Source organism: Octopus bimaculoides, chromosome 30 (assembly GCF_046866305.1).
Source record: "Octopus bimaculoides isolate indiv1 chromosome 30, ASM4686630v1, whole genome shotgun sequence".
NCBI classification, from domain to species: domain Eukaryota; kingdom Metazoa; phylum Mollusca; class Cephalopoda; order Octopoda; family Octopodidae; genus Octopus; species Octopus bimaculoides.
Genome location: NC_142957.1, coordinates 18773631 through 18797864, shown reverse-complemented (window position 1 = coordinate 18797864; position 24234 = coordinate 18773631). Strand labels below are relative to the sequence as shown.

The 24234-nt window shown below is 38.5% G+C and overlaps 1 protein-coding gene across 1 annotated transcript; it reads left to right on the top strand.

Annotated features, from left to right (window-relative positions):
* Window positions 1-490: 490 nt before the first annotated feature.
* On the top strand, window positions 491-13464 carry LOC149130264 (elongin-B-like). Its single transcript, XM_089346087.1, has 4 exons — window positions 491-524; window positions 8205-8348; window positions 11229-11328; window positions 12346-13464. Exons 1-4 carry the CDS (start codon window positions 522-524, stop codon window positions 12459-12461), a joined length of 363 nt encoding a protein of 120 aa, XP_089202213.1. The 5' UTR covers window positions 491-521; the 3' UTR covers window positions 12462-13464.
* Window positions 13465-24234: the final 10770 nt, after the last annotated feature.

Genomic DNA, 24234 nt, shown 5'->3' with positions numbered 1-24234 from the left:
TTAATCGTTTTTCTTTTTCCCTCCCTCTCACTATCATACCTTTATCTTTCACTCTCTCATATTCTGTATTTTCCTCTCTCTCCCTCTCTTACATACTTCTCTATTCGCTTCTTCTCTAGTTGACTGTCTACCCTCTCTTTTTCTCCGTTCCTCTCCCGTCCATAATTTTCTCGCCTTCCGTCTTTCTCTCTCTCCCTTTCTCTATTTCTCATTTTTCCCTGTCTTTCTTTATTTCTCTCTTCCAGCTTCTGTTTCTCACCCTTTCCCTCTCCTTCTCTGTCTTCCTCGCCCTTTTCCTCTCTCTCTCTTTCGATATTTCTCCTTCCGTCCGGCCTCGTTCTCGCCTCCAATGACGAAAGAAGATAAAGAAACAAGGGGAGACAACACCAGGTCACCGCCACTACATCTCACACTCATAGATGCACACATATATATATACACACATATTTATAAACACAAATACGCTAACACTATACACACACTCCTATATATACACACACATTATATACACAACATATACAATGGTGAGTCGTCTCTTCTCTATTTTCTTTACCCATCTCGTCCCTCACATTGAATTATTTCTTTACCTTTTATGATATACACAAATAATATACATTCGTGCTTCTATCTGTTAACAGGCGGCATGTATACATACATATATACGTATGTATACATGCAGAGAGATATATACACATACGTACATACCTGTATACACAGATCTTTGTATATAAATATATATGTATGTATATATATATATATATATATATATATATATATATATATATATATATATATATTACTGCATGTATGTATGCTTATGTGTCTATGCTGAGATTCCCTTCACTTTATATATATATATATATATATGTATATAACACAACTATATATATATATATGTGTGTGTGTGTGTGTGTGTATTTCGTTGCAATTTGTGTGTCTAACCTAGCTTTTGGTATCAAAACATTTTCTACTCTATAAATCGAGCGAGTTTTCATTTATATTTGCCCCCCCCCCCCCCACTCCATTTCTTTCTTGATTCTCTTCCATCGATCTATCTCTCTTTTCATCTCTCTCTCTATCGATCGATCTATCTCTCTCTCTCTATCTATCTGTATTTCTCTTTCCTTTTCCTCTCTAACTCTCTTATCTCTCCTTTAATGCCTCGTGTGTCTTTTTTTCTTTTTCAATGGTTTCCTCTCTCTTTCTCTCTCTGGGTAACATATATATATATATATATATACATACATAAATATATATTCACGTATTTTCTCTTTCCTAATATATATATTATATCCTACCAATCTCCTATTTCACTGTCTTCGTTTCGATCTTGATGTGATTGTCTATATATCTATCGTTTATTTGTGACTGTGTATATGTGTGTAGATATATATATATATACCCATGCATGCGTCTAGTCATGTATATGTAAGGTTACCTACCAGACTACAAACTTTGAACAGCAGGTTTTCGTGATTTTTTTAATGTTATGGTAGCACAAAATAAACAAAAACTACACACACACACCATCATTACATGCATGCAGACATATATAAACACCAGATTCACAAACTCGCATTGCAATGGCTGGTGTGCTATCATTATTAAATGCTAAAAGGACAAAGAAGATTGTCGAAAAACAAACAGGCAATCAAAACGGACAGAGCAAGTTATGAAAGCAACAGAAAGACTTCTAGCCGCACTAATTAAAGAGAGAATTAGTTAAATGCAGTCTGGGTTTGGTGTTAGGTCAGGGTTACGTTGATGGCCTTTTTTCTAATGAGACAGAAGTTAAGAAAGGGCCAGCCCTTCTACCCGGCATTTGTTGACCTGGAGAAGGACTTTGATGGGATACATAGCTCTTTCGTTACGAGACAGCCACAGCAGAAGTCAACCACTTTACCTAAGGTTGTTTTGTTTTTGACCCGGAGAAGGAATCTGATTGGGATACCCCCCGACCTGTAGTCTGCTGGTTGCTAAGAAAACTAAGTGTGGGTGAATGGGAGAGCCAGGCAGGTCATGTACTGAGATGCTGGCAGAAATTAGTTTAACTAACATTTAAATTAGTTTAATTAGCATTTAAACCGGCCATATCTCACAAACAGTCTACCCGTTTTGTATTCAAACCAGTCAGATCCAGCCTCTCACACTTACCCAACAATGTCATTGTGCAAATAAACAATCACATCATTGAAATCTCAAAGCTATGAGATGATGCCTGATTAATTCAAAACAATGTGAATAAATAAGCATGTCATTGGACAGAATAATCAGATTGTTAAGGGGTTAATAAGGAAGGTAGCATATTGATATGGGTTCATCAGAATTCAATTCTCAGCTTCCCTCATTCCCATTTATGACAGTTCTTCAGTCCAACGGAGAAGTGTTTATGACTGGGAACTTCATCATTTAACAACCTCCTTCCATGCTGGCAGGGGTTGGACAGCTGGATGCCTTTCCTGTAGCTAAACACTGTACTGAGTTGACTGCATGCTTTTCATGTGGCACCAACACTAGTGAGATCACTAAGTAACTTGCAAGACAAGATCCCTCAAATAAGTGGCTTTTGCTGCCACGTGATGAGAGGATGAAATATGAGAGACAGGGACGGGTGTCTTGCTGTAGGGGAGATACAATGGTTTGCAAAAGTGCAAGGTTGATGGGGGAAGATATGTATATCAATGAGTTTTCATAGTTATGTATATTGAGGGCTTTCAGAAATTCCAGATGTGCTGAATCCACGAAAGGAAGATGTAGCAAAGACATACTTTAGTTGGCTGGCAAATGGTAACGGGGAATAGTTTTAAAAAAGGGCTCAGTTGAGGTGTCATACAATATCATCATCGTCATTGTTTTAATGACCTCTTTTCCTGCTTTGCAAGGGTCAGACGATATGTATTTGAGGCAGATTTTCAGTGGCCAAATGCCCTTTCTGCTGCCAACCTTCGCCTATTTCCAAGTGGGGTAATTTTTCTTGTGGCTAAATATGTTCTCACAGAATATTGGAAAAGACACAAACTTACACACATGCACACATGTAAACGTACAGAAAATTGCAGCTATCACACGATGTCAGGGCAAGGAGACAATAACACACACAGATATATGAGGGTCTTCTTTTAGCTTCTGCCTGCCAAATCCACTCCCAAGGCTTCAGTTGGTCCAAGGGGCCATACGGTAGGATCGATCCCCAAATCATGTGGTTGGTAAGCAACCTTCTCATCATACAGCCTTTCTTGCTCTTTGATAGAAGACTGGAAATGGATGGCAGTGTTGGCATGATGAGGATGATGCTCATTCACAACAGTGGCACAATATCAAGATGTGTGTCATCATCATCATCATCATCAATTAATGTCCATTGTCCCTGCTGGCAGGGGTTGGACAGTTTGACTGGGCTGGAAGGCTGCACCAGACTCTAGTTTGATTTGGCATGGTTTTCTATGGCTGGAGGCCCTTCCTAATGCCAACCACTCCAAGAGTGTAATGGGTGCTTTTATGTGCCACCAGCACGGGTGCCATTTGTGTGACACCAGGGTGTGTTTATGTGCTACTGGCCATGGGTGCCAATTTGTATGACACCAGTATCTGTCATAATTGAAATTTTACTTGGCTTGATGGGTCTTTTCAAGCACGGATAATTAGGTAAAAATCATATAAACTAATTATTTTTGGAGAAAAATTTGAAAAGTTGAGAAATATTTATGTCTACATAAAATGACATCCGAGATCTTGTTAAGTAAAACTTTTTTTGTCAGCACAGAGTATATTGATCAATTTTTTAATGCATAATTTAGTTTCTGCTTTGTGTATTGTATAGTGTGGTTTCCTTTATAATGAACCAATCTAGACTGAATTCTTTGTTGCACATTTTTGATTTATTAATGTGGGTAGCTAGTGCAGTTGTATTTTTTTGTTTCTTGATTAAATAAATAAATTTGTGTGGCCCCTATATCTTCTCTTAAAGTCAGTCGTACTTCCAGAGTTGAAACCTCAACTTTATGTATGACATTTCCCCTTAAACAGAATCCCTTTAAGGGACATAATTCCTGGTTATGGCAATTGCATCTTTTATTTCCATGCTTCACCTTTATATTTTTAATATCAGGATTATTATTATTATTATGCCCCTGGGAACTCCTCTATGCTGATGACCTTGCACTAATTGCTGAGTCACTATCAGAACTAGAAGTGAAGTTTCAGGTGTGGAAACAAGGATTAGAATCGAACGGCCTTAGTGTCAACCAAGCTAAAACCAAAGTCCTAATAAGTAGGAAAGCAGACAAACCACAAACCCCTTCAGGTAGATGGCCCTGCTCGATCTGTAGAAAAGGCAAAGGTAGAAACTCCATAAGATGTACCCAGTGTAATCCATGGACACATAAGAGGTGCAGCAATATCAAAGAAAGGCTAACTAGGAAGATAGTTTTTGTATGTGGCAGATGCTCAGGAGCAATAAACACTGAAAATGTGCAGAGAACAACTTCTGCCACATTCCAGGGAGAAAAACTAGACATAGTTGATAGCTTCCGCTATCTTGGTGACCAAGTCAGTAGCGGGCGGTGGGGGGGGGGGGGTGCTCTGAAAGTGTAGCTGCTAGAATAAGAATAGCCTGGGCAAAGTTCAGAGAGCTCTTACCTCTGCTGGTGACAAAAGGCCTCTCACTCAGAGTAAAATGTAGACTGTATGACGCATGTGTACAAACAGCCATGCTACATGGCAGTGAAACATGGGCCGTGACTGCTGAGGACATGCAGAGGAGCTGGAAATAGCAAATAATGCATCGTCTCTATTCAGACCTCCGCTGATATTAGGGAATTCTTCCTTAATTTTTGAAAGTAAGAATAGACCAACAATATCAGTGACCTGGGCAGAGCCCGTGTTTCCCATTGTAACATGAAAGTCATCCTGAAGGTCACATCGGGTCCCGGTCCTATTTCCGAAAGATATCAGTGTTTTCCTTGCAGTAAAAATAATATTTTTCTCTAATGGTGTAATATCAGTAAAATTCTCTGCAAAAGTGATTGCTTTATCAAGAAAGTCCGGCTTAATAGACTGGTAGTAATTAATAATTACTAATGTCAAATTGTATAAAGTGAGTTTTCCGTTTTCTTATTCAACGAGCAGAACCAAGTTCTGATGTCCCCTGTGGATATCCAAAGGTGGAAGGTCTGCATTTCTTTTAACACAAGGGACAATTCTGTCAATGATAGACTTATATATATATATATATATATATATATATATATATATATATATATATATATATATATATATATATATATATATATATATATATATATTCTGCATTGTACTCCTCAGTACTGGATTATTAGGTTGTCTGCTAGTTGGGTGCACTGAAGGAGCTTTCTGTGATAGCCATAGGGTTCTATGAATTCATACATTACACTACAAACACACATACACACACACACCATATTTACAGATGTATAATGCCCGCCTTACAAAAAACAAAAGAATTAACGTAAAATGTCTGGGTCAAAATAGAGTAGCATGAAATATTTTAGATAAGAGGATAAAACCAGATTATTGATTTTTAGGTATTAAAAAATGTCTGTGTTGGGGTTCACATAATTATTTGAATAAATGTGTATGTGTACACATACATATTAATAGAGAAAATTTTGTCAGAAGTTATGAAGCATGTGTTTGTGTGTGTATATATATATATATGTATATGGGATGAGGTGGTGAGGCATGACCTTCGAACATTGGGCTTCACCGAGGCGATGACTTCTGACAGAGACCTTTGGAAATATGCTGTGCGTGAGAAGACCCGGCAAGCCAAGTCAGACCTAAATGCAAGGCCTCTGCCAGAGGTGTACCCAGCCCACATATGCGTACCTTTCCTTCATTGGACAATAAACTCCGCTTGCGAAGACCTCTTGAGGCAAGTGAAATCGAACTAAATTCGACGACTGGCACCCATGCCAACGTCGTCTCCTTCATTGGACATGAAACTCGGCTTGCAAAGACTTATTGGGGCAAGCGAAAGTGAAATCGGGATGGCACCTGTGCCCATCGTCGCCTTTCTGGCACTTGTGCCCGTGGCATGTGTAAGGACTTTCGAGAGAGATCGTTGCCAGTGCCCCTGGGCTAGCTCCTGTGCGGGTGGCACATAAAATACACCATTTTGAGTGTGACCGTTGCCAGTACCTCCTGACTGGCCTTCGTGCGGGTGGCACGTAAAAGCACCCACTACACTCTCTGAGTGGTTGGCGTTAGGAAGGGCATCCAGCTGTAGAAACTCTGCCAAATCAGATTGGAGCCTGGTGTAGCCATCTGGTTTCACCAGTCCTCAGTCAAATCGTCCAACCCATGCTAGCATGGAAAGCGGACATTAAACGATGATGATGATGATGATGATGATATATATATATATATGATGGGTCTTTGAATTTTCCTCATGAAAATTTGAAAACCTTTTTTTTCTTTAACGGTTTATAAAAAGAATGTGAGATGATAATCGCATTCCTTCTTTCTTCTTAGCAATTTTATGCCAGTTTATTCCTCACACATTTCTCCACCGTTTTATTATTAATACCACTTGCTCCTCCTCGTAATGTTATTTTTCTCTTTATTATTATTGTTGAGTGAAAGAGCAGTGCATACCATCAAAGTGACCCTGGGGTACAAATATCCGATGCTCAGTATACCCATCTTGACTAATTGTCTGGTAAGGCTACACCAGGCACATGCATCACAACCATGTGTGCTTGACATGATGATCTCATATCAAGATAAACAGTGCATGACCTTGCAGCTGGGGTCCAGTTAGAATTCTCTTCTGGTCAAGTAGCCCGTCCTGCTTAAAAGGTCCCTGAATGAGGGTTGTGTAAGGATGTTGAATGAAACACCCATGTTTCCAGAAGTGAGTTACTCAAAACCCAAAGAATTCCTCTCGATACATGGCTATGACGCTCCCCCTCTGCTTCTGCTCGTGACCAGAGATGCACATATCGTCAGCCACCAAGGGACATGCACAACTGGTTACGGTCAATCGACCGACAGGCAAATCTGTGATATTGAGCAGAATATTTGCTGTAGGCCATCTTTTACACCCAGACAAAACTGCTGCAGGGTACAGGTCTTCTTGAGTGGGGCCAAGGGCCAAGTCTCTAGGTCCTTTGTCACCTCACCTGAAAGGTTCAGCTTCCTGAGGTCGTACTTCAGTACTTCTTCCCATGTCTTCCTGGGTCTCCCACTTCCACATTGTTCCATCCACTTCCAGAGATCACTTCTTTATGAAGCTGTCCGCATCCATCCACATCACATGACCAAACCAGTGCAGTCATCTCTCTTGCACTCAACATCTAATATCTCTCTTATGCCTAACTTCTCTTATATACACCCATAAGGCGGTTGTAGGACACACACGACTGTATATATATATATATATACCTACTGACTTGGAAGCCTACTACGGATCCTGACTTCCAGCCTCCTCAGCTATGAAAATGGAACCTAAAGGATGACCAATTATAGCACTTAGGTAGCGTACCTATTCGTACCAGTGAACTAAATCTCTCATTCTATGTATATATATGTGTGTCGTCATCATCATCATCATCGTTTAACGTCCGCTTTCCATGCTGGCATGGGTTGGACGGTTTGACTGAGGGCTGGCGAGCCAGAAGGCTGCACCAGGCTCCAATCTGATCTGGCAAAGTTTCTACAGCTGGATGCCCTTCCTAATGCCAACCACTCCAAGAGTGTAGTGAATTATTTTTACGTGCCACCAGCACGGGAGCCAGTCATGCAGGCCTGGCATTATTATTATTAAGGTGAGCTTACAGAAATGTCACTGTGCCAGGCAAAGTGTTTAGCAACATTTTCTCCATCTTTATGTTCTGAATTTGAAGGTTCACTTTGTCTTTCATCCTTTTTGGGGTCAATGTAATCAACTTACCCCCACCCCCTCCGAAGTTGCTGTCATTGTTCAAAAATTTGAAACCATTCATTAGCACACCAGGCGAAATGCTTAGCGGTATTTCGTCTGCCGTCACGTTCTGAGTTCAAATTCCACCGAGGTCGACTTTGCCTTTCATCCTTTCGGGGGTCGATTAAATAAGTACCAGTTACGCACTGGAGTCGATGTAATCGACTTAATCCGTTTGTCCCCTGTATGTTTAGCCCCTTGTGGTCAATAAAGAAATAATTATTATTATTATTTATTATTACAGGATGTGTTTTTAATGATTAGAAGGAAGAAGTGTACCATCTTTACAGACGTTAAAGAAAACACTACCATTTATGAAGTAAAGAAGATTGTTGAAGGAATCCTGAAAGTCCCACCAGAGAATCAGAGACTCTTCAGAGATGAAACGGTGAGGAATATCCTTCTTTCTCCTTTCTTTCCATTTCTAATATCATTCATTTAATGTCTCATGCTCAATGCTGGCGTGGGTTGCGCAGTTTGACGGGAACACAAGGAGTGGAAGGGCTGCATCATCCTCCAGTGGTGTGGTTTCCACGGCTGGATGCCCTTCTTAATGCCAACCACTTCACAGGTCACAAAGCAGTTTTCAGGATGATGAACCCTACTGGTGGAGGTGGTGGTTTTTGTGGTTGGGCTTCATGCTAGGGGACAAAGGGATTACCATGAGAAGTGGTGGGAGAGGAGGAAGGTCAGAACAGGGTCTTGTAGAGGGATCTGCATGGCTAATTGCACCTAGTAGAGGGAGAAAGAATGCGATAAAGTGTCCAGGTGGCCCCACAAGGCTCAAGCTGAGTAGAAGTGAGTGGGTGGGGGGTTTGCATATGTGTGTGTAATATATATATAGGTGAAGGGGTACTTTATGTCCCTTTCTCTTGACATTGTGTAACAGCTGTAAACAAATGTCCCCATCATACAAGTAGATAAGAGACAGGATAAATTCTTGGGTTGATTTGTCCGATTAAACCCTTCAAGGTGGTACTCCAGCATGGCAAGATTATCGTTCTCTTAATTTTATATTTAATTTCCTTTGTTGACATGAGTTTGACGGGTTGTCAAGTACCCTGTCAATTCTTATTGAAAGTGTCTGTCCACCTTGACAGATTGGGGATTTCTTACTCTTACATTCTAAATGTTTCTCTCACAGCTAGGCTTTCTAATTTCAAATGTATGTTTGTATAGGGATACACATCTGTTGCATTTCAAGATGGGAAGTCAACAAATGCTTCTTTGATCTTAATATATTTAATCAAGATACTAGTTCTTCTTATTGTTGATAACATAATCCCATCTATTTAGGAAACTCTCAATGTCTGTTTCTTCATCATCATTTAATGTGTGTAGGCTACTGGAGAGAATGCTGGACAATTGCTGTGCTGATGCTGGCTATTTAGGTAGAAACATGTAACCCTGATTGTCCTTTTTATCTCCAGATAATAATTCTCTCACTTTCCTTAATAGCATCTTAGCTTTGCAGAGTTTCTGATTCTTTGGATTATCTTCTTTTCTGAAGTGGAGTCGGTGTCTTAATTACCATTTGCTAATTATAATACATTCTCTGGAGAGAGGAAGAGATTATTTTAATACCTGTATTTGTTGTTTTACAGAAGGATGCCCTTCCTGTTGCTAACCCTCATCTGTTTCTCAGCTGAGGGAGTTCTTATTTCAAATCATTACTTGTCGTCTCATGACTTTTGGAGAGGCACAAACGAACCCCAACACACATGATGGGCTTCTTTCAGTTTCCATCTGCCAAATTCATTCACAATGCTAGAGTCAGCCCTTGGCTTTAATAGAGGACACTTGTCCAATGTTCCTCGCAGTGGAACTCTGTGTGTGTGTGTATGAAAGGTTTCTTTCAGTTTCCTTGTCCCAGATTCACTCACAAGTCCTTGGTCAGCCCAGAGCCATGGTGTTATGCAGTGGAACTGAGCTTAAAACCACGTGGTTTAGAAGCAGACTTCTTAACCATTCAACTACTCTTGTGCCTAAAATGTGTTAATGATAATGATACCAGAGTGTGGAGTGGGGGGTATGGCAGTGGTTCAGAAGTTCACAGCCTTATGTTTCTGGCTTCAATTCCAGTATGTGGTGCCATGGGTCTGTGCCGCCTTCTCTTATAGTCTTGGCAAAGAGCTTCTCAGTGGAATTTGATAGACCAAAACTGATGGGAAATGCAATGTATTTGTGTTGTGAATGTGTGCATGCACATACTGCATTTCGTCATGTATAAGTCACAGCATACCATATTTTTTGGGTTAAACTCAAGGATAAAATTGTGCTACTTCTACACTAATAAAAGCAGTATATCAATATATGTGTATATCTATCTATCTATCTGTCTATATGTAAAAGGCTAGCTGAGTTAGAGGTTAAAATAATCATCTAAGCGATAGAAATATCCATTACACTACTGGTGTATTACCTATGTTTAACGCTGGCCATCCATGTGCAAGCATATTATGCTCATAAATTATAGGTAAAGACAAGGATAAACATGAGTTTATCAAGAATCAAAATTTGAAGAAAACAGAAAATGGAGAAATATCGATGAACAACAGTTATTATTAATTGCTGTAAATCAATTGTTATTCATCCAAATTTCTCCATTTTCTATTTTCTTTATATAAATAATCTTCATTTAACGTCCATTTTCCATGCTGGCATGGGTTGGATAGTTTGACAGGAGCTGGCAAGCCAGAAAACTAGGGCCAGGCTTCACTGTCTGTTTTGTCAGGGTTTTTTCTTGTGGTTGGATGCACCAGCACTAGTGGGGGGGTCATCAAGTAACTTGCAAGACAGAAGTGCTTTGAGAGGACGGGCATGACCGAGGGACAGAAACAGGTGTCTTGCTACAAAGGAGATACTTGGTGAGTCCAGTCAGAGAGATTAAGTATGAGAAATGGTGCTGAAGTTCCAGGACATACCCTCAGGTTACTGGTATCAGGATATTCATGCATATATGTATACCTGATATTTGCATAGGTGAGAGTTGCAGCATGGCAGTTTTTGCCTGTTAATATTAAGTTTAAAATAATATGACTTATATGTGAGCAAATACAGTTTGTGTGTGTGTGTGTGTATATGTATGTCTTGCCAATATATGTATATGCATGTGTGTATATATATATCAGTAAAGATGTAAACATTGGCACAAACCCCCACCAAAATTAGAGACTTCTCTCAATAAAACTAAATCTCAAATGTGATAAGAGAGAAAGACAGGTGGGGATGTGACTTTATTATTATATCTGTTTGTTTATTTTTGCAGGCCCTGGATGATAACAAAACCCTCAGCGACTGTGGCTACACCAGTAGCTCTGCTCGAGCTCAAGCGCCGGCCACAATTGGCCTCGCTTTTAAAGCTGCAGGTAAGCAATTTGTGTATTTATTTTATTTAATACAAAATGTATATATATATATATATATATATATGTGCGTACCTTCCTTCATTGGACACTAAACTCCACTTGCGAAGACCTCTTGAGGCAAGTGAAATCGAACTAAATTCGACGACTGGCACCCATGCCAACGTCGTCTCCTTCGTTGGACATGAAACTCAGCTTGCGAAGACTTATTGGGGCAAGCGAAAGCGAAATTGTGATGGCACCTGTGCCCAGCGTCGCCTTTCTGGCATTTGTGCCCGTGGCATGTGTAAGGACTTTTGAGTGAGATCGTTGCCAATGCCCCTGGACTGGCTCTTGTGCGGGTGGCACATAAAATACACCATTTTGAGCGTGGCCGTTGCCAGTACCGCCTGACTGGCCTTTGTGCGGGTGACACGTAAAAGCACCCACTACACTCTCTGAGTGGTTGGCATTAGGAAGGGCATCCAGCTGTAGAAACTCTGCCAAATCAGATTGGAGCCTGGTGTAGCCACCCGGTTTCACCAGTCCTCAGTCAAATCGTCCAACCCACGCTAGCATGGAAAGCGGACGTTAGACGACGACGATGATATATATATATGTATGTATGTGTGTGTATAAATAATACCAAACATTTTTCCCTCTTTATGGACACATTATATATATAATAGTGTCGTTCCTTCTCTTTCCATTTTATTGCTTCTCTCCATCTCTCTTCTAAAGAGCAGAGTGTCGAAGGCTTCTTTCATTTTTCTTGAGCTTAAAACTAATTCATCCTGTTTATTGTTCTTTCGCCTTGTCTTTGTGTTTTTAACTTTGTAATACAAAGGGGTGCTGAAAAGTTTCTGACTTTAAGAGCTTAGAAAAACTGAAGGACCTCTGCAATAAGTATGTAAATATGTTAAATAAATTAATCATAATTAACTGATCCTCTTGTACTCAGAGCTAGGAACTTATCAGCACCCTCACACTTGCATAGATTCCCCTACTAATGTCTGTCTTTCTTTCTGTTGTTGTGAGCAGACGGTGAATTTGAAGCTCTTGAGCTAACTTCTTTGTCCAGTCCTCCGGAGTTGCCTGACGTAATGAAGCCACAGGATTCTACCACCCCACATGTACAGGAACAAGCAACTGCCTAGGAATTTGGTTTCTCCAAACAACCACCCATGGAGTGCAACAAATTGATCTGGAGAAGAAGAAGAAAAATATAAAAACTAAAAAAAAGCTAAAAACAGAAAAGAAAGAAACAAACCAAGAAGACATCTTGTATGAATGTATGTTTATGTTTATTTGTGTGTATGTGTGTTTTGTTGTTGACAGGGAGTGCCTGCCACCCCAGGGGCGAGCAGAGTAAATGAAAATAAATAAATGAATAAAAAAGTTAAGTTCAAATGCAAAAAAAAAAAGTGTTGAAAAGGAATTACACTCAAATACACACACAGACATATATATTATACACACACACACACTCATGAATTATAAACAGCCAAGAACAAGAAAAATATAAAACAAAGATAGCAAAAAAAAAAAAAATTGAGAATAAGACAATTACAGACTTAAAATGTAAGAAAAACAACATTTTGATTGCTTGACTATATATGTATGTATTATGTACATAGATATATATATATATGTATAGAAACACATGTAATGTACATATATTAATATACATATATCTACAGTGTGCATATATACATTTGTGTGTATACATATGTGAGTATGTCTGTATATGTATGTGTGTGCACACAATTGTATGTACGCATGCATAAATATACATACAAAATGTATGTATATGTGTGCGTGTATATATATGTATACACATGAATGTATGTTTATTGTGCATATACATGTATTTAATTGTATGTGTCTGTTTATTTGTTCATGTATCTGTGTGTTTGTTTATATATGTACATACATATATATAGATATACACATATATGTGTGTGTCTGTGTGTGTGTATTTATACATGTGTGTGTATGTGTATATATATAAATACATGTATATATACATATGTACACACAATGAACAAGCACAAAAAAAATAACTGGCAACAAAAAATCAATTAAATAAAAAACATTAAAAAAATTGGTAATAATAATGATATTAATAATGTTAATAAAATGGAAAAGAAATTCCCCAAACATTGGTTGTAGTAAATTTTACTCAAGCATTTTGTATGTGTAATTTAATGAAACAAATCTAATCTAGCATCGTGTGAGAGAGGGAGGCTAGTATATATTATATAAAAAACACTTTAAGGCGCTGCTCCAGCATGGTCGCAGTCTAATGAATGAAACAAGTAAAAGAAAGGAACATTAGAAAAAAACCCATACATTTCGTACGTATACCTGCGGCTAAAGACACGCAGCTAGCTTTACTGATTGAGTGTGACAAGGGACGGATTGATGTCTAGCAAGATATATTTAAACGAAGTCTATGAAAAGCATTCGACAATCCAGAATCGACCCACCCTCTCTGATCGAAGTAACCAAGTCTCGAAGGTAAATTCTTCCATTTATTGTGAGATGATGGGGGGTGGATTGGTTCGCAAAAGGTTTGCTTCGTCTCCACGTTTCCATGGAACCTTTGATTTCTTTGTAGCATGCCAAGAAGATTCCGTCCAGATTCTCTGTTGTCGGCTGAATTCCTGATTGTTGTTTCTAAGTTATTTGGGGACGTAAGAGAGGTGCAATTGTATCCCCTAGACCGTCTCTGCTTTGTGTTCGATAAGCGTGGGCTCATTTCTGTGTATGTTTTTGCTTTATTTTCCTTCAGCAAGGGCTTATCCGATGCCTATTCTACGATGAACTGTGTTTCGTAGTTAATAAACAAATTGCTTTGTCTTTGCCAGCCTTGTAGCGAGTTTGTTTCTTCAGCTTCACAAGTTGTTTGCCACAGTTTAAAGACACTTTCCAAGCGTTGACCATCTCAATGTTTCTTTAATTCGTTGTAGATTTCCTCGTGTATAATGCGGTTTTTAATTGATAGTGGAGGGGGAGGGGTTCTAACTTGTGTATCATCTGTAGGTGGATTTTCATTTAAGCAATTATTATGTGGTAAAGAATGAAGAGTGGTGCATAATTCGGACAAATGTTGATTGAGCTGTTCCAGGGATTGTTCTTTCTCTTCGTTTCCTCCTGTGTAGAGCGAGTGAGTTCATCAGTCTTGCTAATTAAAAGTCTCAAATTCGTGTTGATCTCTCTCTTCGTTGAGACTTTTAACTGTAGAGTTTGGTGTTTGTGGCATTTTCATTCTCACGTGTAGTGAAATACAATAGAAATATGGTACAAAATAGAAACACACACTTTGAAATAGAAGAAGAAAAACAAACGTAAAGTCTTTTTATGAAAAGTAACGATAGATATATACAATTAGATGAACTGAGGTAGGAATAAAAGTAATAAAAGTCATTGTTGGGAGTTGTTAAAGGGATTGAAAAGCATACTGGTTTTCTAATATTCCTAATCATTGCGTTATGTAAGATTTTTCCTACTAATTTAATTCAGTTTACGTATCCTTCCCCCGCCCCACGTAAATTGAACTCAGAACGTAAAGCGTTTTGTCCTCCTAATTTCCGTTTCTATGGCTACGAAGTCAAACATTCTCATAGAATTTCAGTCGCATTAGAATTACTCCAGAAAGACGAAGGCTTTGGTCGGCCCGAGGCTATAGTAGAAAACACTTGCCCAAGATGCCACGCAGTGGGACTGAACCCGGAACCATGTGGTTTGTTAGCAAGCTACTTACCACACATCTATTACAAAATTTACAAACGACCACACGTTTTGAGATTCAGGTGTATTTTCAAACTTCAAAACAAATCCTCCTATATATATATATATATATATATATATATATATATACTCTTTTACTTGTTTCAATCGCTTCACTGCGGCCATGCTGGAGCACCGCCTTTAGTCGAGCAAATCGACCCCAGGACTTATTCTATCGGTCTCTTTTACCGAGCCGCTAAATTACGGGGACGCAAAAACACATACACATATACTACGGGCTTCTTTCAGTTTCTGTCTACCAAATTCACTCACAAGGCTTTGGTTGGCTCGAAGCCATAGTAGAAGACACTTGCCCAAGGTACTATGCAGTGGGACTGAACCCTGGGCCATGTGGTTGGTAAACAAGTTATTTACCACACAGCCACTCCTGCACACACACACACATATATATATATGGAACAAAAATGCAATAGAGAAGAGAGGGCATTAAAACATCTGGACAGATCGATGATACAAAGGCGGACAAGAGAAACAACAATTAGAAGGACAGGCCAAAGAGGATGGGTCATTCGTGGCTTTCTTTCCTCAGTCAAGTTCCAGAAGTCACGACCATTTCGGGCAGTTACATATATAAGAGTGTATAACTATTTATACACAGAGAGGTGACCCTTGGCAGGATGCCTTACATGCAAGAAAGCGGGGCCAAAGCCAACCCGTCAATGTCCGCTTTCCATGCTAGCATGGGTTGGATCGTTTGACTGAGGACTGGCGAACCAGAAGGCTGCACCAGGCTCATATATGTATGTATGGATTGCTGGGAGGATAGAAAGAGGAGGTGTTTTCAATACAGCACAAAAGCCAAGCTTTAGGCTATCCACACTGTCAAATTCCAGTCATATTTGAAATCCTTAAGGTGTAGCATTCACAACACTAAAATCGTAAGAGTGTGTGTGTGAGTGTCTACACACGCACATACACTGACATGTATATATATATATATATATATATATATGTACACACATCAATATACACCCCCTTAGTTGGCCAGCTGTTTTCTTTATGTACACCATATATATAATCCCTTATTGTTCTGTCTGAAATCTCAAGAACTGAAGAAGATTAAGTTTGTCCAAAGACACCTGGAAAAGGTTTAGTTTTTGAAAGCATTGTATTTCGGTTGCCTGGTTCCATGAGAGTTACCTTGTCTGTTGGAATACATTTTTAGATTACTGGTGTGTACAATACATGCTCAGACAGGTATGTATATATATATATATATATATATATATATAATAATAAAGTGACAACAAAAGAATGAGACCTCAATATTAGGTAAATATAGGATTATTTATATATGTATCTAGATAGGACAATCAGTAAGTTGTCATAATAGTGTTTGGAGTGTGGATATGTGTATACATATGAGTACATACATGCACATATATGTTTGTATGTGTATGCCCATATACATGTTTGTGTGAGTGTGTATGTATGTAGACGTTATGAACACAGGAGGTGTTTCTTTTTTTTTTTATAAATCTCCTTTTACAAAACCACTACATTATAGGGATGTCAAGACACCGACACCGGCCCCTAAGTGATGGCCTTGAAAAATTCTGTTTAAGTCGAATGAATCGAATCCAGCACTTATTTTGGTCTGCTTTGCTGAACTGCTAGGTTATAGGAGCATAAACACCAACACCAGTTATCAAGCAGTGATGGGAGACAGACACACACACACATATATTCGATGGGCTTCTTTCAGTTTCCATCCACCAAAACCACTCACATGGCTTTGGTCGGCTTGAGACTATAGCAGAAGACACTTGCTCAAGGTGGCACGCAGTGAGACTGAACCCAGAACCATGTGGTTGGGAAGCAAGCCTCTTACTACACATAATATATGACAAAGATGGTGGGATAGGTTGGAAGTATAAGGTAAGTGATGACATATGAACGGTCAAGGGGCCTTGCAAGAAGGACAGACATGTGAGCAGAAGGACAACTAGTGTGTGTGACTTTTGCTTTCGGGCTTTCACTTGGGACAGACATGGTAACCCCGCAAGAGTTCAGGGAAATTGGCGTTAGGTTCTAGCCAGAGGTTAGGTGGGTGTATACTAAGTGGACAGTATAAATGTTGCGAGAGGACCCATGTGACAGATGAACCAAGCTTTTTAGCCCATTTCACACACCTGCTGTAAAGTGGTTGGCATTTGGAAGGGCATAGAGCTGTAAAAACCTTTCCAAAACTGACCTCCCCCTGTGCTGGTGCCACGTAAAAAGCACTCAGTCCACTGTGTGGGGTGGTTGGTGTTAGGAGTGCTGCGATTATGAATCTGTGGTTCATGCGTCCTGGCATCTCTTGTGGGTATTTTTCTAGCCAGAAGGTGATCATCGCTTCTATACCATAATTGTGTGGGATATTGGTGTACAAATTCACCACATTGAATGATACTAACAGGGTTCCTTCACTTATTGTCTTCGGGAGGTGGTTTAGCATGTCTAAGTCATCCCTGATGAAGCTTTTCACATATTTTAGAAACGGTTTGAGTAAGATGTCGAGGAAGTTGCTCAAACAGTGGGTTTCACAAACAGGGCCAGCAATGATGGGTCTCAGTTTGAGGGGGGGGATCATTAATGCATAGGCTTGGAGAAACTCTGCAAGCTTTACAAATATCTTGATTTTTGTGTATTTTAGGTAATCCGTAGAATAGACTAGGTCTGTATTTGAAGTAAAGAGGATAAGTTTTTAAGAGTCTTCTGTGGGTTGTATTGTACTCATAGTAAATATTATTTTCCAACATGGAGAGTATTCACTTTTTGTAGTACTCTGTGTCCATCACCACTACCGCACTTCCTTTGTCGGCTTCTTTAATGGTGAGGTTTATATCATTTTTTAACTCGATTAGGTCTTTCTATTCATTTACATTAAAGTTGAATTCAATTCGTTGTTTTTGTAGGGTATTAAAAGGAAAACTGGTAATGTATTCACAAAAAGCATCAAGTGCTTTATTTCTGCCTTTTGCAGGACAGTATTCAATTTTGTTTTTTACTATAGACTCATCTTTGCTGTTGTAGTTGTCAAGTGCTTCTGTAAGGCATAATTTTTGGCAGAAATCCATAGTGTTATAATTAATTTCATTTGGGTTGGATAGAATTTTACATATGCCATTACCTACAAGACACCAACAAAAATGTAGTTAAAACATGACATATTTAAACGCCAATTCCCTTTGAGCATGTAAAGGACAAACTTGGCTGGGGCAAAATGAGTAAGAACAAGATAAGGCATATTTGCCTTTTGAATTCTCCAGAAAACTCGCTAATACACATCAATATCCATCCCTAGACATCAGAAATAAATTAAAATATCTCGGCGAAATGGAAGAGGCTCAGAGAAAATTGCCGGCGGTGCACCAGCTCTAAGCTGAAACTATAAACAAACAAACAAACATGATATGAAATTAATGAAACTTGAGTAAATAAGACGAAAAACTCCATAAAATATTCTCTATAGTTTCTTCCTGATTTGCTGGAACGTATGCACCCATATTGTCAATACACTTTTGCCATTTCAGCGGTACCTGGCAACCTTGAGTCAATAAAATCTTCCAAGGCCTGTTTTACACCATTGTAGCAATTAATTTTTTTTTATCAAAAAGGTGTCGTTCCATAAATTTTTTTTATTGAATTCTGGGAAAAGTTAGGTTTATAAATCCTAATTTTTACTTCCGTAATTGCCGCCAGTAAGATGGAACAGTGGTGTTAGTCGTGGGAGGGGCTACGGGGCGCGAGCAGTAGTCGGGGTTCAAATCCCGCTGCTGGAACTCGCGCCCCCCTTCCCCTTTCACTTCTTTCATCGCCGGACCATTGACCCTGGCGGGTTTTTACTTCGCGTTCTCATTTTTCCTCCTACTCCAGTCCCCCTCCTACTCCTAACCCTCCTAAATACTCCCAATCCTCTAAGACGAAATTAATTAATTAATTAATAAACAAAAAAATAAAACATTTCGTACGAAATACCTGCGGCTAAAGAAATGCAGCTAGCTTTACTGATTGAGTGTTTACGAATCGATTGATACATGTAAAGCCATTCCAGAATCGACCATCTTTGAATGAAGTAACGTGGACGGGACGGCGCCGATGAAGAATTACTGATTATGGCCGCAATAAGGTAGGCAGAGAATAGAATTTTCTCCATTTTTGTACCGACTGTTTACCTTCGCCATTGTCTTTTATGCTTTACTTGTTTCCACGTACGAGCATTGCGACCATCGCCTCTTAATGCGTTTTACACGAACAAATTGACACAAGAGTCTTAATTTTGGGTTTAATGTGAACACCCGGCTATATATACGTATGTTTATTGGCAAATATTAGGTTGTCCGCAAAGTTCGTGCCGATTTTAAAGGAAACGGAAAGGTCATTACAATTTTAATCAACCGAGAGTGAATCTCCATCTTTCCTTTAACTTGAAAATATCCTCTTGCCAGAATTGAGCTGGTTTCATGGCAAATAAGTCGAAAATTAAGCTACTATAAATCGGCACGAACTTTCCGGACAACTTTCTCTTCAATCGCTGCATTTGTCCAATGTTAAAAATCCTGTTGATGTTTTATATTGTGTTTGTGTAATCAATTGTTGGAGTTACTGGGCTTTATGTTTGGTTGGGGATTCTAGACTGATTAGTGTAATTGTGGTGTGGGCATTTGTGTATCACCCTTTTGTATTCCTTGTCCTTCATCTGGAGTCAGTGAGGGGCTACTGGCATCGACCACGTTCGAATGGTGCTCTTTACATGCCCCCCTAAAGAACAAAAGGACTGCAGCTGGAAGTGCTCAGGTGTCACTGGGGCAGGCATTGACGATTCAGCGCTTAGGAATGCTTCTGTAGGAGAAAATGTAGACCTTATTAAATATGCAGGGACCCCGAAATTTATGTCCTCTTAAGGGGTTTTTGCTTAATTAAAAAAAAAAAAAATCACTGTAAATGTAGTGTTAGAGGGGAGAATAATTTGGTTAGGGGATATATTGGGAGCACTATTGATTTTAAAAGGAGATATAGGTTCCACATGAGCTCATTTTCGAATGCCAAATACTCCAATTCTACTGCATTGGCATATTATATTCATGATTTGAAGACGAGGAATATGAGCTATACTATTGAATGGTTAGGCCTATCCAAAGCCCCCCACACCTTAATGAATTTTCTTATGTGCTCCCTTTTTGTAATAGGTTTTTCTCAACATTCTTGAGTAGTTATAAAATTAAAATCAGATGCTTCAGAGGCCCACCTGAGCTGTGATCTTGAATTGAATCTGTAGCAAATTTTCTTTTATCTAAATTTAATTATTGACCTTTGAAATGGACAAGTCTTCACTTGAATTCACTGAATTCTTCTTTTGTCTGTTTATGCAATTGAACAATAACCAGAACTGTGACGCCTTTCTAAGTTTTCTCCTGGATTCGGCATTCACAATGTGAAGCAATTGTAGGGATGAGCTTGGATGGACTCTGTTCTCGTTTCTTTACACTTTATATATTATTTTAGTTCCATTGCCTTAAATTTTTAGTGGTGTATATTATTCATTCCATGTATTTTTCTTTGTTCGACTTGTGTTACCCTTTTAGCTTTTATTCGTGCATATGTGTATACTGTTGGCTTTTACCATTTGGGGCCCTGTTGTTTTGACCAGAGGACACCTCCTCAGCTACATTTTGGTGCAAATAGTTTGAGGTTTAGTTCAGTAGAAAAAGTCACATCAAAATAGGGGAGGCCTAAAGATGGGTGGTAAGGCAGGTGTTCATTTTCAATTATCATAAATTTTAAAATAAAGTATTCTTTTCTTAGGCTTAAATGATAGAAAAATGTGTGAGGAATTCAGTAGTCGCATTTAACAAAAATTAGTAGAAAAACACTTATGGGGTTAAATGTCATGAAATGTAAAATAGGGGAGTAACGCTCCAAGCAATAGTTGTATATTGCTTTTCCTTTTCTTTTTAATTAATTATTTAATCAGGCTAGTTCATTAATGCTTCAGATATGTACATGTAAATTTATCGGGGCAGGAATATATTCATTTTTGGCTGTATCTCTATGGGCAGACCTGAAGGCATGTAGTAAGGCTGTCGAAAAAAGGTATTGGTTAAAAGTGCTTATATGCTAAATTTACTTTTTAAATTTCAGAGTTTTTATTTGTAAATCAAATTTATATTAATGGGATGTAAGTAATTTTAACTTGTGTATATCTGATATGCTTTAGATCTAGATTAGCAACAGTCAGTGCTACTATCACCAACTGAAAATCTAGGTTACTTTAGGTGAGCCTAGTAACTGATGGTTTTGGGGGTCTTGTTGTTTGTCACTCTTGCTGAGTCCTTGACAGTATACAACTAAGCTATTACTGTACATATATATTCATTTATTATGTCACATGCTAAAAGAAACGGGCCTCTGTGAAGTGCAGGCCCATTGCTAGTTCCACTCCAGTACCCGGTGTTGTATGATGTGGGGCATCGACCTTGGTATAGGCTAAGGTACGGAATACAAGCCAAATGATTGAAGTAATAATACAGTAAGGTTTTCTTGAAGCATTGACAGGTGTGGTTATGTGATAGAGAAGTTTGCTTCCCAACCACATGGTTCTGGTTTCAGTCCCACTGCAGATATATGTGCGTCTGTGTTGGTGTTTACATCCTCATGAAAGACACAACATAGGTGGCAGGCCGTTCTGGTAAGAAAGCTTAGCAAGAGCCTATGTATACATTTTAATTAAAATATATTTCGTTTTTGCCAGATTAGATTTGTTTCATTAAATTACCAAATTTCTCGTCAAAGGTTAAATCCACATTTTCCTATCCTGCCCCAACCCCAACATAGAATACTTTCTTCCTTGTTTTTTCAATCAATAAAATCCACGTGTATCTCTCAGTTTCAAAGTTGTCGCAGTGTTTCTGTCATGTGCTGTGAAAAAGGGGTAAGTGATACGAGGGATCATACAGCACTGCTTCATACAACCTATGGGCCTGCAGATGACATGGAAAGGTAGGCACACTCTTATATATATATATACACACACACGCACACATATGCAGTCACTACTAGATTCATAATATATACAAACATACACATTGTTTAAGTGTCGTTACTACATATTTAGTTTCTATATAATATATACATACACACAAGCACATACATACATTACTCAATTCATAATATATACACACAAGCACATACATTACTCGATTCATAACATATACACACATTACTTGATTCATAATATATACACATACATTACTCGATTCATAATATACACACATACATTACTAGATTCATAATATATAAACATACATTAGTCGATTCATAAATATATACACATACATTACTAGATTCACAATATATACACATACATTACTCGATGCATAATATATACATTACTCGATTCATAATATATACACACATACATTACTAGATTCATATATACACACACATTACTTGATTAATAATATATAGACATACATTACTAGATTCATAAATATATACACACATTACTCGATTCATGATATATACACATACATTACTCTATTCATGATATATACACATACATTACTCTATTCATAATATATACACATACATTCATATATACATACATTACTCGATTCATAATATATACACACACATTACTTGATTCATAATATATACACATACGTTGCTAGATTCATATATACACATTACTCGATTCATAATATATACACATACGTTACTAGATTCATATATACACACATTACTCGATTCATAATATATATACACAAGCACATACATACGTTACTAGATTCATAGCACATACCTACATTACTTGATTCATAATATATACACATACATTAGTAGATTCAGATATACACACACATACATATATTACTAGTTTCATATATACACACAAGCACATACAGACATTACTTGATTCATAAAATATACACACAAGCACATACAGACATTACTAGATTCATAATATATACACGTACATTACTCGATGCATAATATATACATGACTCGATTCATAATATATACACACATTACTCGATTCATATATACACACACATACATATATTACTAGTTTCATATATACACACAAGCACATACAGACATTACTCGATTCATAATATATACACACATACATTACTAGATGCATATATATACACACACATTACTTGATTCATAATATAGACATACATTACTAGATTCATATATACACACATTACTTGATTCATAATATATATACACACAAGCACACACATACATACACACAAGCACATACAGACATTACTTGATTCGTAATATATAGACATATACATTACTTGATTCATAATATATACACACAAATAGGGAAAGAGGGCGGCTTATAAATGCCAAAACTTACCCTGGCGAAGAATGTACCCCACAACATAGATTAGTAGTTAGCGACTTTGGAATCAAGGCAAAATGGGTGCCCAGAATTAGACAGGCTTGGAGGAGAAGGGTGTGGAAGCTTAAAGACCCTGCAAACGGACAGAGACTTAGAGACAAGTTACTTGAAGCATTTAACGAAATAGAAGGGGATATAGCATCATACAACGTGGAAGACAATTGGAGATTTCTGCGGGACAACCTGTTGAAAGCCACCGACCAGATTTGTGGGTGGTGTAAGGTCCCCTCCCGACCCAGAGTAACGTGGTGGTGGAACAAGGAGGTAGACAGGGCTATTAGACAAAAGAAACAGGCTTGGAAGGACAGGAAGAACGGTGGTAGCAGGGAATTGTACCAGAAGGGAGGCTAGGCGACAGGTTTATTTAGCCAGAGGGGAAGCAGATAAGGAAAGATTTGCCCATGTTCTGCGCCGTGAGGACCAAAGACTCGAGGTATTTCGTGTTGCAAGACAGTGTAGGAGAGAGAATAGTGATGTTGTAGGAGAGAAATGTGTTCGCATGGATGATGGTACGCTTGCATTAAATGAGGATGCAAAGAAAGAGGTCTGGAGATGCCACTACGATAGATTGCTTAATAAAGAGAATGAATGGGAGAAAGAGAGCCTGCCGTATGTCGACCCAATAGAGGGACCAGCTATCCGAGTTGATAGTACCAGGGTAGATAAAGCAATTAAGAGTATGAAGACCGGGAAAGCCCCCGGCCCATCAGGAATCA

Excerpts from the sequence above, each read along its gene's own strand:
- LOC149130264 (XM_089346087.1), top strand. Across the intron at positions 8,349-11,228 it reads GACTCTTCAGAGATGAAACG|GCCCTGGATGATAACAAAAC; the intron begins GTGAGGAATATC and ends TTATTTTTGCAG. Across the intron at positions 11,329-12,345 it reads CCTCGCTTTTAAAGCTGCAG|ACGGTGAATTTGAAGCTCTT; the intron begins GTAAGCAATTTG and ends TGTTGTGAGCAG.